This window comes from Nestor notabilis, unplaced genomic scaffold, assembly GCF_000696875.1.
Source record: "Nestor notabilis isolate BGI_N333 unplaced genomic scaffold, ASM69687v1 scaffold8314, whole genome shotgun sequence".
NCBI lineage: Eukaryota > Metazoa > Chordata > Aves > Psittaciformes > Psittacidae > Nestor > Nestor notabilis.
In genome coordinates this window covers 19911-34002 of record NW_009926804.1, presented here as the reverse complement: position 1 = coordinate 34002, position 14092 = coordinate 19911, and the positions used below count along the sequence as shown (strand labels likewise).

Here is a 14092-nt window from a genome sequence, read left to right as displayed (position 1 = left end):
GGAAAGAGCGAAAGAAGTCCAAAAGCGACAGTCTGTGTGAACAGAAGAAGAACAAAAAGGAAATGGAGTTTGAGCAAAAACTTGCCAAAGAGAAAGAAGGAATGTTGGAGAAAGAAAAACAACTGAAAATAAATCGTCTTGTGCAAGAGGTATGTTGTGTTCTCCCATCAAGTGCAAAATTATACTGAAAGAAAATTAGCTGAATCTTTAGTGGAATTATCTTAAAAGGACCCTTGTTTAATTATGTCAAAGATAAAGTTTAAAAAAATTGCTGTTTCACTGCAAAACCGTCCCCATGTTTGTTTGGTTTTTTCTACAGTCAGTTTTTGCCCACATGAGGATACCTCTGCAGTTAATGCGCCTCCATTTGGAGTGATTAATTTAATGAAAGACAGAAAAATAAGAAATCATTCTCATCACCATTATTAGTTTTTAAACTAATTTAGATGGCACTTCATACATCTGAAATAGATTTGTATTGTAACTATACCTGTAACTGATGTTATGGTTAAGGTATCTGAGACGGAACGAGAAGACCTGGAGGAATCAGAAAAGGTGCAGCACTGGGTGGAAAGACTTTGTCAGACACGGTTAGAACAGATTTCCTCTGTGGAGAATGAGTCTCCTGAGGTAAAATTCTGGCTTCTCCATATATTGCATGATCTCGTAAAAACCCACTGGTTGCCTCCTAAAAGCAATAGGTTTTTACCAGAGAAAAATCTGTATTCATGTATTTTAGGGAGGATTTTTTAAATTATTATTCTAATTAATTTTATTTTGTCCTTTTTAAGTATATTATCAACACACCAGATTAACAGTTTTATTGGCTCAGGAGCTGTTTGGGCTAGATGGGACATACTACAAATAAAACAACTGAGGCTAGAGTACCCAAACGTATATTTTGGTATCCTATGAAAATAGGATCACTGGTGATGTGCTCTTGGGTGCTTCCTAGTATTGTGTGGAAGAAAGGTACACATTAAGAAAATCAAAAAAAGATAAGAAACTCACAAAGGATAGGGTTTGGTTTTGTGTTTTAAATAGTCCCCTTAAATTAAGGGAGTTGCAAATAGTGATTGTGTCTTAGAGCCTGATGGTTCTAGACACGAAGTGAGGCTTTCCCACCATCCTGCTGCTCTGGCTGTCTTCCAAGCACAGCTGCTTTCAAGAGGAACACTGCAATCTGCTGAACTCCCCTGGGATCCTCGTGAAATTGCAGCCACAGAGGGGACCCTTGGGGAACACTCTCGCATGAATTTCCTTCAAGTCAATGTGGAGCAGCTCTGAAAAAAGCAGCTGGTCTTCTGTTCTCCTGGCCTCAGGCTCAGATCCATGTAGCTCTTCAGTGCAGGTCTCTAGGACAGTCAGATGAGTATGCAGAGTTTTCTCCCACTACCTAAATTTGGCTACATTACAGATTAAAATCACCATTTTATTTCCATTATATTTAAATATTCTATTACAATTTTTCTACAAAACTGTCCAAGCAGTTAAGCTGATGTAAAGCACAGACCAGAATGCTTATGAAGGATAAATGCAGATGAACAATATTCAGGTATTACAGGCTTGAACTGCTGCTTGGTTTCAAGAGCAGTCCAGGTCTGTTTGTTTTGTTTTCTTTGTTTCATTTTGGTTTTTTTGTACCAGGGGTCAGTATGGCAGGTAAGGACATCCAAAAGAATGTCAACAGAGATACCCGCTTGAGGGAAGTGTTGTCATATTAGACTAAGATGCATGTGGCTGTGGGACAGCTCATCTCTCTAAGGTTTCCTCAGCTGAGCCTGCAAAATAGCAAAATGAAAGAGTATCGACTAGATTTTCTTCAATACTTCTTTTAGATCACTGGTAAAAGAAACGTTAGCAACTCTAACAGCGTATGTAGACTCCTTCTTCACACAGCCTTATTTTTTGTGAGAAGAATCATGTTCAAACTGTGGAGTCTGTTAGCCCCACAGTGCATCTGGTGTTGATTGACAGAAATTGGAAGATCCAGTGCCTTCTGGGAATCTGAATTTCGTAGCACCCTGAAGTGTTCCTTAAGCTTACTTCCCCCTCTTGTATTAATGTCTAGTTATGTTTACACCACACTTGAGCACCTTTCCCTTTTTTAGTGGCATGGCATTTCAAGGCCTGTCTTTGATGACTTTCTTCTTATATAATCATCTTTGCAAGGAGCAATTCTGCTTTCTCATCATAAGAACTAGTGAGGCAAGGGATATTATCTGTGATCTGACCTGTGTTTTTAGGGTTTTTTTTGGTTGTTGTTGGGTTTCTTTTTACCTTCTGAAGACTCCAAGAAGTTGGGGGTTTTTGTGTGTCTGATCCCCCTTGTCCCAACAGCCAAGGCTAATGTTGCAGCACTCCAGTTTTCTTCTTTTAAAACTGAAATACCAAGGAGCGCCTTTGAAAAGGCTTTTGGAGAAAAAGGTTATGTATAGTCTGTGTGGGAGATGCCAAGAACTTCCTGTGCAGCAGTAGTTAGGCTGAGTGATGTTCTAGAATTTGCCATTAATTTGTTCAGAACTGTTGCAGGCAGATGAACTGTTAAGGCAGATTTCTGTTCTGTTGCACTTAGTTGGCAAGTGGACGTCCATCAGCTTCTCCTGCCACATCGATGCGGCGTTTTGCTGGTGGTCTGCAGCTTCATACCACAGACCTTGATGATATAAACTTAGATGAAGTTGACAAGCCTAACCAACGTGTGGCACCACCTCCGCCGCCACCACCACCACCCACTGTTCCTTCAGCATCATCAGCTCATCCACTTCCTACATCAAATGTTCCACTTTCAAGAGGTCCAGCTTTGTCAGTAACACCAGCTTCCCAGGTGACCTCATGATCTGTTTGGATGCATGTGCCTTTACCATTCCCCTGCCTGGCCTCCCTCCCCAACTGCATCACCCACTTCATCCACTGGATCTACTCATCTGCCATACGCAGTGTTAAAAGGAGTGAGATGGGTTTACTGTGTCATAGTGATGAATGCAGTCCAGAGGTAGTTTTATTTTAACTTCTTAAAACTCTTGAGAGAGTTTTGCTCTCCTCCATGTGTCTGTTGTATCCCTTCCACATGCAGGTATCTTGGGCAGAACGTATCAGTTAGACAATTTGGACTTGAACGTTTAAGTATATATATTAAAAGAAAAAAACGATGTGAGACCAAAAGCCAAAATCAGAAGATTTAACTCATGGTTAAATTTGAGAAAAATATCTCTGCAGTGAAAATGACTGGTGGAATTATTTTGAAAATGTCATCACATTGCTTTGTAATGTGAAAAGAAAATGAGCTTAAAATCAGAAGCTCAAACTTTTAAAACATCAACACTGTATAAATTATCTGTAAAATATTTTTGAATGAGCAAGAGCTGGTAATCAAGTTTGACTTTTTTGCACACACAGGATTTAGGGATTTCTCTGAGAAAACATGGAGACTTTCTCTTTATTACAATCTTAGTTCAAAAGAGGATCAAATATAAGAAATTTCGTGCCAGATCTCACTTTGGAGGAGAAATGGCAGCTGTTTTTATCATAATTCCCTTTGCTAAGCACTGTAGTGGGATTCATACTCTCTTTTTTTGCAAAAGATTCTTGTTTGTTTCAAACAGCAGAAGAGGATCCCATATGATCACTTCTTTCCTACACAGTATTATAGTTTTATGCATGGACTGACTGGCTGCATTGTTGGTTTTCCTTCTTTTTTTTCTCTTTTTTTTTTTTTTTTCTTTTTTTCTTTTTTTTTTATGTTTACTTGGAAATACGAGGCTTTGCATTTGCATGATTTTGGTTGGGGTAGAGAAGGATATGCAAACTAATCACTTCTCAGGGGAAACTGGCAGATTATTTCTAAGTAAATAATTGCCCTAATGTTAACTATGAATCTCTTCTTATAAACTAAAGTTGATCTGTAGTGATAGTGCTTGATCTACATGGTTTATGTGTTTGAAGTGCCAAGAATATGCTACATCCAGTGAAATGGATTTATCATATAGTCTTATGGATAATAGGTTTCCCAAATTATTTGTGAAATAAAAATGATGTGAAATAACACAAGTGTACAAAATATTAGTGTTCAGAGGAAAAATACATTCTCCTAATGCTGAGAAAAAATATTCAGATAGAAGAAGTAATATAGGAACTGCCATACTGGATCTGATCCGTACCTATTTATTCCAATATATGTTCCTGGCAGTTTTTCACTGTTATGTTAGAGAGAAGAGGTTAATAATTAATAATTAAAGGAAAATATATCAGGTAACAAGAAAAAAATAATCTAGCTTTCAGAAATAAGTCAGTTTTCATTGAATATAATTAGGGTATAAGAGGAAAGAAGTAAGCTCTTAGTAAAGTATTAATACTGAGCCAAAGCTGCTTTGTTTATAAGTAGATAACTCAGTATTCTTGATGTGGTTTCAGAAATGGAATGCTGAAATGCTGGACAATTTATCCTCTCTGCTTTTTAAAGAGTCCATTTTAACATGACAGTTAAGCAGATGCAGTGTGTTTATTTCACTTCAGCAATTAATGATCTTGTGCTTAAGCCTGCTGAAGCTGAAAATAAGACAACTGGTGTTGTCCCATAAATTTACTTTTCTGGTATTACTCAAACTGATAAATCTCTATGTTGCTAAGTTAGGTTTTTTCCCCAGATAATTTAATTTCAAATTCAGCTCAAACAAATACCTGAAAAAAAGGAATGAAATACTGTCAATTACATTCTTGACAAGTAACTATTAAAATATCTGGTATAAATTGATCTGTTTCTCAAAATTATTATTAGCTATATACTTTATATGAACTCAGTACTAAGTCTGTTACTGTTTAGGTTGTAAGAAACACCTCCCACGTCGGCAAAGTATCTTCTGTGTCAAGCACTCCACTGGTATGTCATATGCTGTTAATAAATACTGCAGTTTTATGAGCTTCCCATGTAATGCTAATGTCAAGGGTTTGACTCTGCATGGCTAATTTATTTAAAATTCAACACTTGCATTCACGTGCGAGGATCCATTGCTGTGTTACAAGATACCTAATACCAAGTAGTAGAAGTGACTCTTAATGATCTGAGGACTTGATGTTTCAATACTTCAGCAATACATGGTCCATGTTTGTGTGTTCTGGATGTCTGTATGTCATGGAGCATATACTTTGTCCGGTCAAGATAGACAAAAGGTGATAGGACCAAACTGTATTTTAAATATAATGGGTGCTGCAAAGCAAACTTTCTTCCCAGAAGAACCAACATTAGTTTGATAACTCTTTGCACTGCTTTTGATCCAGAATGGTCAAATATCAGATTTCTTCATTGCAAAGAACTTCAGAGAGGTCTGTCTCTAAATTGTGTAGCTCCAGGAGCAGTCATCCAGTTCCAGTGCAACTTTAACAAGTTGATATCTGTGAACCTGATGATTCTTCTAAGGTCGGAAAGCTTAAGGATATGATATATTTTGCAGTGTGGAACAATGTTAACTGAGGGATATCCACAGGGACTTTGAAATATCTAGTTCCAAATCTTTTTTCTTATATTATTTAAAAAGGAGGAGAGGGAAACAAAAAAACAAAATGATGACAACAACAAAAAAAAACACACAAAAAAAAAAAAAAAAACCAGGAAAAAGCCCAACCCAAAATTCCTCCATTAAAAAAAAAAAAAAAAAAAAAAAAAACAACCAAAAAAAGTTGCTTAACCAAGTTGCTGGAAGCAGTTTAAATTTTGGAGGATACAGCTTGTACTACATGAATGATATCTGGAATACATTCACTATGAGAACCATTGACAAAAGCGTGCTGAGAGTTGCTGGGGTTAAGTCAGAACTAAACCCACAGGGCTCAGTTTTGAACTCTTAAATAAAACTATGCTTGATGTCAGTGGGAGTTTTGACTGAGTAAGATGTGTACAATCGGGTTAGTACGTGCTGCATAAAGAGGTCTCAGATGCCTCTGAGTATCTGTACTTTGTAGAGTCAAGGGTAGGTAGGTAGTCTAACCTTGCTCTTAAAGCAAGTTAGCTTGAAATGATCTATGGAAAAATGATTGCTGCAGTCCTGGTGAATTTCATCTTAAAAGAATTGTTTAGCCATAGATTAGTTAAAATCTTATTTCAGGTTCACTCTGTTCTTAAATTCAGAATTATTTTTTTTTCCCTGCGGTTTCTTACTCAGTTCATTGCCTTTATGGGATAAATGCCAAAAGCAGGGGTGACATTTTTCCATAATTGTGCTGGTGGAGTCAGAGATTAGGGGGGAAGCAAGAGAAATTATGTTTTGGTTTGTTGACTTTGTAAGTCTTAGTTAAACTAATTCTGTAAGCCTTTTGTTGTATTAGTGTCATTAAATCCATTACCATAAACTATTTGATTTCAGGCATCTTGGTGAAATGATGGATTTGCACAAGTTAGTTATTGTGCAATTGTGAATTTCAATTTGTGAATTTTAATTTTCTTAAATTGACCCCATAGAAACTTGCTCCAAGTCCACCTACCCAACGACATCCAGGGGTACCAATAGTCTCTAAACCAGTCATGCTGCATCCTGACCCAAACTTTATGGTCAGGCCAACAATCAGATCAGAGGCCCTGGTAAGCCTTTTAAAGTGTTTGGTTTTTTGGGTTTTGGTGTTTTGGTTTGGGTTTTTTTGAGCACTATAGTACTACGGGATTTGTTTTTTAATTGTTCTCAAAGATTCAGTGCTTGTCTTGTTTTCTGCTAACTAAAATTTATGTAGATTTTCAAGTGATCATTAATGGTAAGTATAAAAGGATTATTTTTTTTTTCCCCTTTCCCCCCCACCATGATCCAAAAGTCGCTTTTAGTGGCAATTTTTGTACTGGGTTGCATAATTCCAGAGCAGTGTAGAGCCTTAGATTCTGAAGATCTTATTTTCCATTTATTCACATGCTGGGTTTTATTGTCATAAATTCTGAATTCATTTGTCAGAAATGAAATAGTAAAAATTATACTTTGGTTTTCCTTTGTAAATAGGCCTGAACATAATTGAAATGTAGATACGTACCTCATAATTTCATTTCCAAAGGAAAAAAAAACCCCATGTTGTTATATCTTAGACTCCAATATACTGGTTACTGCAAAGTTGACACACAGTACAGATTCTTTTTCTTAATTCTTTTCCATTCTGTTTCAAATGTAAATGAAGAAAAACCTGATAGGCTAAACATTTTAGGTCCAATCATGTAGCATCTTCGGGGATTGTGGTATATGAGGGAAGGCGAACCAAGGATTACTACAGAAAGCAAGGAGGGGAAAACAAAAGAGAGCGAACAAGATAGAAATACTGCTTTGACAGGTGATAACTCCCATGTGGGAGCCCTGAAAATTCATCTGAAATAGCTGGTGAACCAATAAGTAGTTTTTATTCTTGAGGGACATCATGACTTACACTGTTAGAATTAAAGTTGTGTGTCTGTTACATGCATGTGTGCAGACATCCATGCTTATATGAGCAAGGCGATGTATTGCAGTATGTGTGCTAAGTGACGGGGAAAAAAATCGTATTTGCATTTCTTTTAATTAAAAGCCTGTGCTATATCTGACAAGAAATTATGTGCACAATAAGAATTATAACTTTATTTCATGTTGAAGGAATGGTTTTTGTTTGTCTGGAGGTGGGGTGGGGGTGTACGAGGGGAGTCCTTGTTTAAGTCCGTCCTTGTTAAAGACTGGCCCAGCTTCTCTTAACAAAGGGAAGTATCACGAAAGGCAACGTATCTACCCTGGGTTTTGTCTTGCAAGATTTCACACACCTTATGCAACTCCAGTCTTTATATCCTAGTATGACATAATGCATGTAATTTCTTCTACCTTGTTTTTTGTCTGAATTTAGCTGTCCTGAGTATCAAACTCTAGAAACTCATCTTGTATTTACCTGAACCAAGCAGCTAATCAAGTGAGCCTGTACTCGAGCAATTCACTAGTAAAGATGAAAAGCATTAACATAAGAATAAAATGAACATGCAAGAATAGCTAAACCATTCCTGTTATCTGGCAGGTAGTTAATTGGGCCAGAAAACAGAAGTCTCTATTGTGAGTAAGTCTTCATATTAATTCAGGTCAGAATTTCCAAGTCTTTTAACAGTTAATGAAAATTAAATTTTTCACTTATAAATAGGGAAATGATGGGTATTAACTCTCAAATGTGGCCTTGAATGCTGAGAGCTGCTCTGGGTCAAAGTCAGCGTGAAATATTTGTCTCTGCTGTACTAGAGTGAATCGGAATATACTCATGGCAAAGGTAATTAAATTTTGGCTCAGATAACAGGAGAGGATTGTTAAGATTTAGTGGTGGGGTTTTCAGAGAAGCAAAACTGACATGAGCATTAGTCTCTGCCCTCCCAACTGTCGCTAACGCCCTATTGTGTTAGAAAACTTTGCTGCACTTGCTGCACTAAAGATCTTTCCTCCCTCATTCCTTTGTGGTTGGATGCAGCACTTCTAAAAGGAAGAATGAGTATTTAAGTTTTCCTCTAATTTGCAAAATTTGAAGCTTGATTCTCTAGGGCTGTAGTCAAGGAACCTGAGACAAATGCTTCGATACTGGATGGGAAGATGTGCAGTGACTGGAAGTTTCAGTTACTATTTGCCATAGCTATACTAAAACCATCTGTAAGTGGCTAGAGAGGGGCCGAAGAGTTTTGTGAAAAATCTTGCCATACAGGCCCCAAAACTCCTTGAAGACAAAAACTTGGTCTCTGTATTAATTAAATGGAGACCACAAATCTTTTGTTAACTCAGCAGTAGATAATTTTTCCAAGTAATAGTGTAACTATAGGACACTGATAGAATCGGTAGTGAAACTGATATGTTTGGTTTAAAGCAAATTCAGTTTGGGAATGTAAATACCAGGTCAGTCTGTGAAAGCTGTTCCTGTTTTAGAAGACTCAAATACATTGCCTAATCTGATGCAGGATTTTGAGTGGAGGCTGGAGAGGTGTGAGAAGTGTTTTCTTTTTTTATTTTTTTTCTTTATCTTATTCTATTTTTGAAAATCTTTGTGGCATAATAAGAGGTTCCATATTTTAGTGATTTAAGTGATTCCAAACTAGAGTGTACTATTTTGTTAATGCACTGGAAGTGAAAGAAAACCAGAATCAATATGGGATTCAAATCTTTGAAGCCCAGCACAATTTAAAATAAAATCCAGCAGTTATTAGTCAATATTGTGAAATTACTCGTAGCTATCCAAATTGAAACAAGACCGCGGAGAAATAAGTCAATTAAATTCAGGAGGAATCTTTCTTTAAGTAGAATGAACCTCTACTAGTGATGGTTATTTAGACAATTAATGCTTTCAGGATGAGCCCAACTACACTTATCTTTACTTTCAGTTTATCAACTTCATGAAGAATTTAGTAATGAAAATCAGCTTTCACTAAAGGAAATCCATGGTAGGAGAGCAAATCTTAAATGTATATTTATCATGACTTTTCAATATTGTGGAAATTACTTATCTAGCATTTTGACCATATTTGTTGTTTGGGTTTTGGGTTTTTTCCTAATTATTTTTTTCACAAATCATAGGGAAGAGACCCCAGTACTGTTCTGCAGAAATGATGGATAAAAGGATTCATGGAAAATACTTTTAAGAAATCGTGTGCCATAGGAAAAAAAAAAAAGTAGTGAAATTATTTGTGAGTAGGTGATACATATTTACAGCAAAAGTTAATGTCTGGTTTGGCAATTTTCTTTATTTTGCAGCCACAAGAGATGTTTAAAAGGATGGTGGTTTACAATTCATCATTTAGATCTAACAAAAAACAAGTAAAATAACATTTTTCATGTTTTGTGTGGTACTTCTTGTTTTGACTGATCATAGATTTAAACCTTTCCTTTCTAATCCTGTTGCTTAATTTCTGAAACAGAGGATGTAGTGCAGCCTTAGTGCATGAAAACTCACAGTCTTTGTAAACTTTCAGTGTATGCCTGTGGCTCCTGCTAGTCTAGACAGATGAAGAATGAACGGATAGTAAAATCCTTCAGGTCGAACCATCCGTTACTACATATACAGTTAGTGCAATCTTTAAAATAGTTGCACAGTGATGACTGATCTGAGAATGGCAAATTATTATTATTATTTTTAATACATTCCTAAGGTTTCCTTGTTTCTTTTAGTCTCCAGTTGCAATGCTTTCAGTAAGTAAATATTTTCTTAGTTTAACAAATAGAGCTATTAACATAGTTACTACTAGGACAACAGAGGAACAGGTGGTAGAAAGCACTTACTTGTATAGCCTTTCTGTATTATATGGGATTTTTCTTCTGTGTTACTACTTTTATTGCTTTCCTCTGTCATATGGATGAAGTTTTCATCTCTTCCTCTTTATTTGCCTGGTGGTTCAGTCTTGGGCCCCCCTGCCCTCTAGGACTATATCCCATGGAACCTTACTAAGTAGGTTCCTGAAGAGGCCAAAGTCTGCTCTCCTGAAGTCCAGGGCAGTGAGCTTGCTGCATGCTCTTCTCACTGTCCTGAGGATCTCAAACTTGACCATCTCATGGTTGCTACAGCCAAGGCTGCCCTGGAGTGTCACATTCCCAACCAGCCCCTCCCTGTTGGTGAGCACGAGGTCAAGCACGGCACCTCTCCTTGTTGGTTCCTCTATTACTTGCAAGAGGAAGTTGTCTTCCACACAATCAAGGAACCTCCTGGATTGCTTGTGCCGGGATGTCCCGTCCCTCCAACAGATATCAGGGTGGTTGAAGTCCCCCATGAGGACAAGGGCCTGCGAGCATGAGGCTGCTCCTATCTGTCTGTAGAGTGCTTCATCCACAGATTCCTCCTGGTCAGGTGGCCTGTAACAGATCCCCACTGTAATGTCCCCCGTTGCTGTTTTTCCTTTGACCCTCATCCATAAGCTCTCTGTTATCTCCTCACCTGTCCCCAGACAGAGTTCCATACTCTCCAGCCTATCACTGGCATAAATAACAACTCCCCCTCCCCATCTGCCAGGCCTGTCTTTTCTAAAGAGCCGGTAACCGTCCATTCCAACACTCCAGTCACAGGAATCATCCCACCATTAGGTGCTTATGTTTTGTTTTGGGTTGATTTTTTTTTTCTTTTAGGTAGTAGCTTTATCTTTAATCTAGAAGTCCAGAAGGGTAATTGTTTTGGTGCAATCAGATGTTTTATTGTTCCAGATTCTACTTGTGTTCAGTCTTAGGAATGTTTCTGTAAGTCAAGAAAGGATTTGAATGGTCTTGAACTATTTCACCTGGATGTCCCAAGGAGGGGGAGGATAGATTTAGCACTGTGGTTTCCACTCTGTTGCTTTTCCATGCTTGGATGTGGATTGCACACTCTCCTCTCAGAATTTGTGATGCCCACTTCTGGGAAGACTTTTTAAAGTTCACTGGATGTCTTCATTGTGTCTTAGCTGTATGTGTACATTATTGGATGCTGATCATATAACTTCTTTGCTTGTATTTTTTTGTTGTGGGGTTTAGTGTGTTTTTTGTTGATTGTTTCTTTTGGGTTTTGGGGTTTGGTTTTTTTCTGTCCTGTTTAAAAATTACTTTCCCAGGAGAACTTTCTTTAAGGCCAACATCTGTTTTTCATGAGGGTGACTTGGGACAAAGAGTTCCCTGACTTCTTTTAGATTACATAATGAATTAGTGACTTGGCCAGGATTGGAGTTCTTTCCTCCAAGTTGCTTGCTCCAAGACCATAGATGTCTACTTCAGCCATGATTCCAAAGGGTAATGCAAATTCAGCTATTCAAACTGATAAGTTTGTTTAGGTAGCTATCATTGTAAAATGTTTCTCGGACAGTTTTAGTTGAACTATTAATACACTTTGTAAATGAATGAATGATTGTGTTTTTTCCCCCAGGATGAAATTCTGCCCTTGCTGAAGTTTGTGATCAGATTCCCATTTATTTAGTTCCTCAAAGTTAGCAGTTAAGAAATATAATGCAACCTATAATTTAAATGCTAAATAAGGTGTCTTGTGTGCCTATTCCCAAAATATGCTTTTAATGCATATATCGCTACCCAAAAAAACCAACAAAACCCAAAAACAATGACAAAAAAGCCACTAAAAAAACCAAAAAAAACCAACAACCAAAACCACAACCCTTCCCCCCTCACCCACCCCACCCCACCCCCCAAAAAAAAAAAAAAGAAAGCAATACAAACCCACTTATGGCAATAAGCAAAAGTTCTGCAGTTGTACCCTGAAGATTTAGCTTTCTGGAGCCTGGGGAGACAGTCATGCTTCAACCCTTGCAAATGTTTCTTCTGTCTCAGAAGAAACATGGAACAAGGACATGATTTGGTTATATTGGTCTTCTGATCTCAGGGAAGAGGTGAAGAGAGAGGCAAGCTGCAGGAAAGCCAGGATTCATGCTGAACTATTTGGTATGGCCTGTGTGTAATGACTGCCAGTCCACACGAGCCGTCAGCACTACTGTTGCATGGTTTGTGTAAGTGTGGTTAGATGAATGGACAGCACTGTTGTGTATTTGAGGGTCTGCTAATGCAGGCCTACGTAGCAGTGCTCCCTGACTTTGTCAGAGGCAGTGACAGTAAGGATGAGATCTGTTCCCAGAGGATCATTCCCAGTCATGTCAAAATGGCAACTGAGAGAGATGGCAAAGATGATAATAGAAGGAAGCATTAGTGTTTTGTGCTGCAACTTTGTTATTTAATAGCCAGCCCGTAAAGGTACCAGAGGAACCTTAAGCTGTGCATTTGATTTGCAAGGGGAGAAAGGCTTAGCTGAATCTGAGAGTGGAACAGATTTGTCATCAGATGGATCCAGTAGAAAAGAGGGCAATAATGAATATATCAAGCTTGATCATGGACTGAATCGCTGGTCTGCATCAGATATTGGCTTGCCTGCTGCGTGAGCAAATGGTTGTGCGGTTTTGTGTTGTTCCCATGGCCCCAGGCTATTGCAGCTTGAAGCCACAAGAGTTATAGAGCATTTAGGTGCTTCAGTAAAGATTTCTGTTAAGTTCTGAAGCCCTCAGTGCAGAGCTCTTACACATCTCCAGCATCACCCATACAATCTCATCTGATAACAACTAATCCTCCTCAAGAAATGACCACTCAAACACCACTGAGTCCTAATTACTGACTCAGGAACTCTCACCTGTGCAGAAAAGGTAACTCCTGATTTTTCCCTGCAGTGTTGGTCTGACAAGGCTAATGCATTAGGTTTTGAAAGTTTTGAGAAAGCATGGGTCCTCTCAAAGCTTAAATGCTGCTCTACCTAACTGCAATATTGTCTTCCCCATTTCAGACACTCCCTGCTAAAACCTTTTAAGTCCTCCACAGACCATACAAAACTAAAATTACTTCTTGTTCTGCATTTGCTTGTGGTATGGAATGAACTCCCTGAAACTCCATGGAAAGGAGGAAAGAAGGGGGTTGGAAGAGGATCCTACGACCCAGGCAGTGTGACGTAGTGTTGCTGACAGGTGAATTGGAGCCTATCACTTCCACCTGTGTTGTAGTACCCAACATGGTGACAGTCCCAAGAAATGTTGCCCAGAGTGTGTGGCAGAACATACCTGTCCATGGTGCTTTCAAGATGTGCTTTTGTTCTGTCGGTTGTAGAAGGGAACTGTGGAGCTAACAGAGTGGTAAACTGCTCCTCAGAATTGCTCCATAGCATGACCAGCTCAAACTGCTGATCTGTCGTAAGGTTTTTGAAATGTCTTCTGACTGTCAGGATGGACTGTTTGCTGCCTTTCTGTGCTTTTCTCTGCTTACTGTCATCTTTCATAGCTTTCATAGCTACACGTTCTCTCACTAATGAATAAAATGGAGTTTGTGTGTTAAGGGTATGATGAGCTTGATGGTTCTTACAGTCAAGTATTGTTTTATTCTCAGGGCTTCCAGAAATATGTGGAAGATTTTGATCCATATTCAATGGTAAGGAGAGAACTCAACTATGTCTCACTGTTTAATGTGAAATACACTGGGGAAAATACATCCTTGATTTTGAGGGTTGGGAGGGTAAGATTCTTGCCTGCTGGTTTGCTGAGGCTTGTGTGTTTGTCTTTTCTGGTCATGTTGAAAAAGAGCTATCTTACTGGAGATGATGATCTGGTGTTTTGATCTTCCACTAACACAATTCTCCC

The 14092-nt window shown here is 38.3% G+C and overlaps 1 protein-coding gene across 1 annotated transcript in view; it reads left to right on the top strand.

Annotated features, from left to right (window-relative positions):
* The window catches only part of USH1C (Usher syndrome 1C (autosomal recessive, severe)), a 42710-nt gene that overhangs the window by 24991 nt on the left and 3627 nt on the right, over positions 1 to 14092 (top strand). The window contains exons 16-21 of the mRNA XM_010013755.1: positions 9 to 149; positions 514 to 630; positions 2576 to 2827; positions 6455 to 6574; positions 9708 to 9770; positions 13842 to 13883. Coding sequence (XP_010012057.1) covers positions 9 to 149; positions 514 to 630; positions 2576 to 2827; positions 6455 to 6574; positions 9708 to 9770; positions 13842 to 13883 — 735 coding nt within the window. The remainder of the gene's footprint in view (positions 1 to 8; positions 150 to 513; positions 631 to 2575; positions 2828 to 6454; positions 6575 to 9707; positions 9771 to 13841; positions 13884 to 14092) is intronic.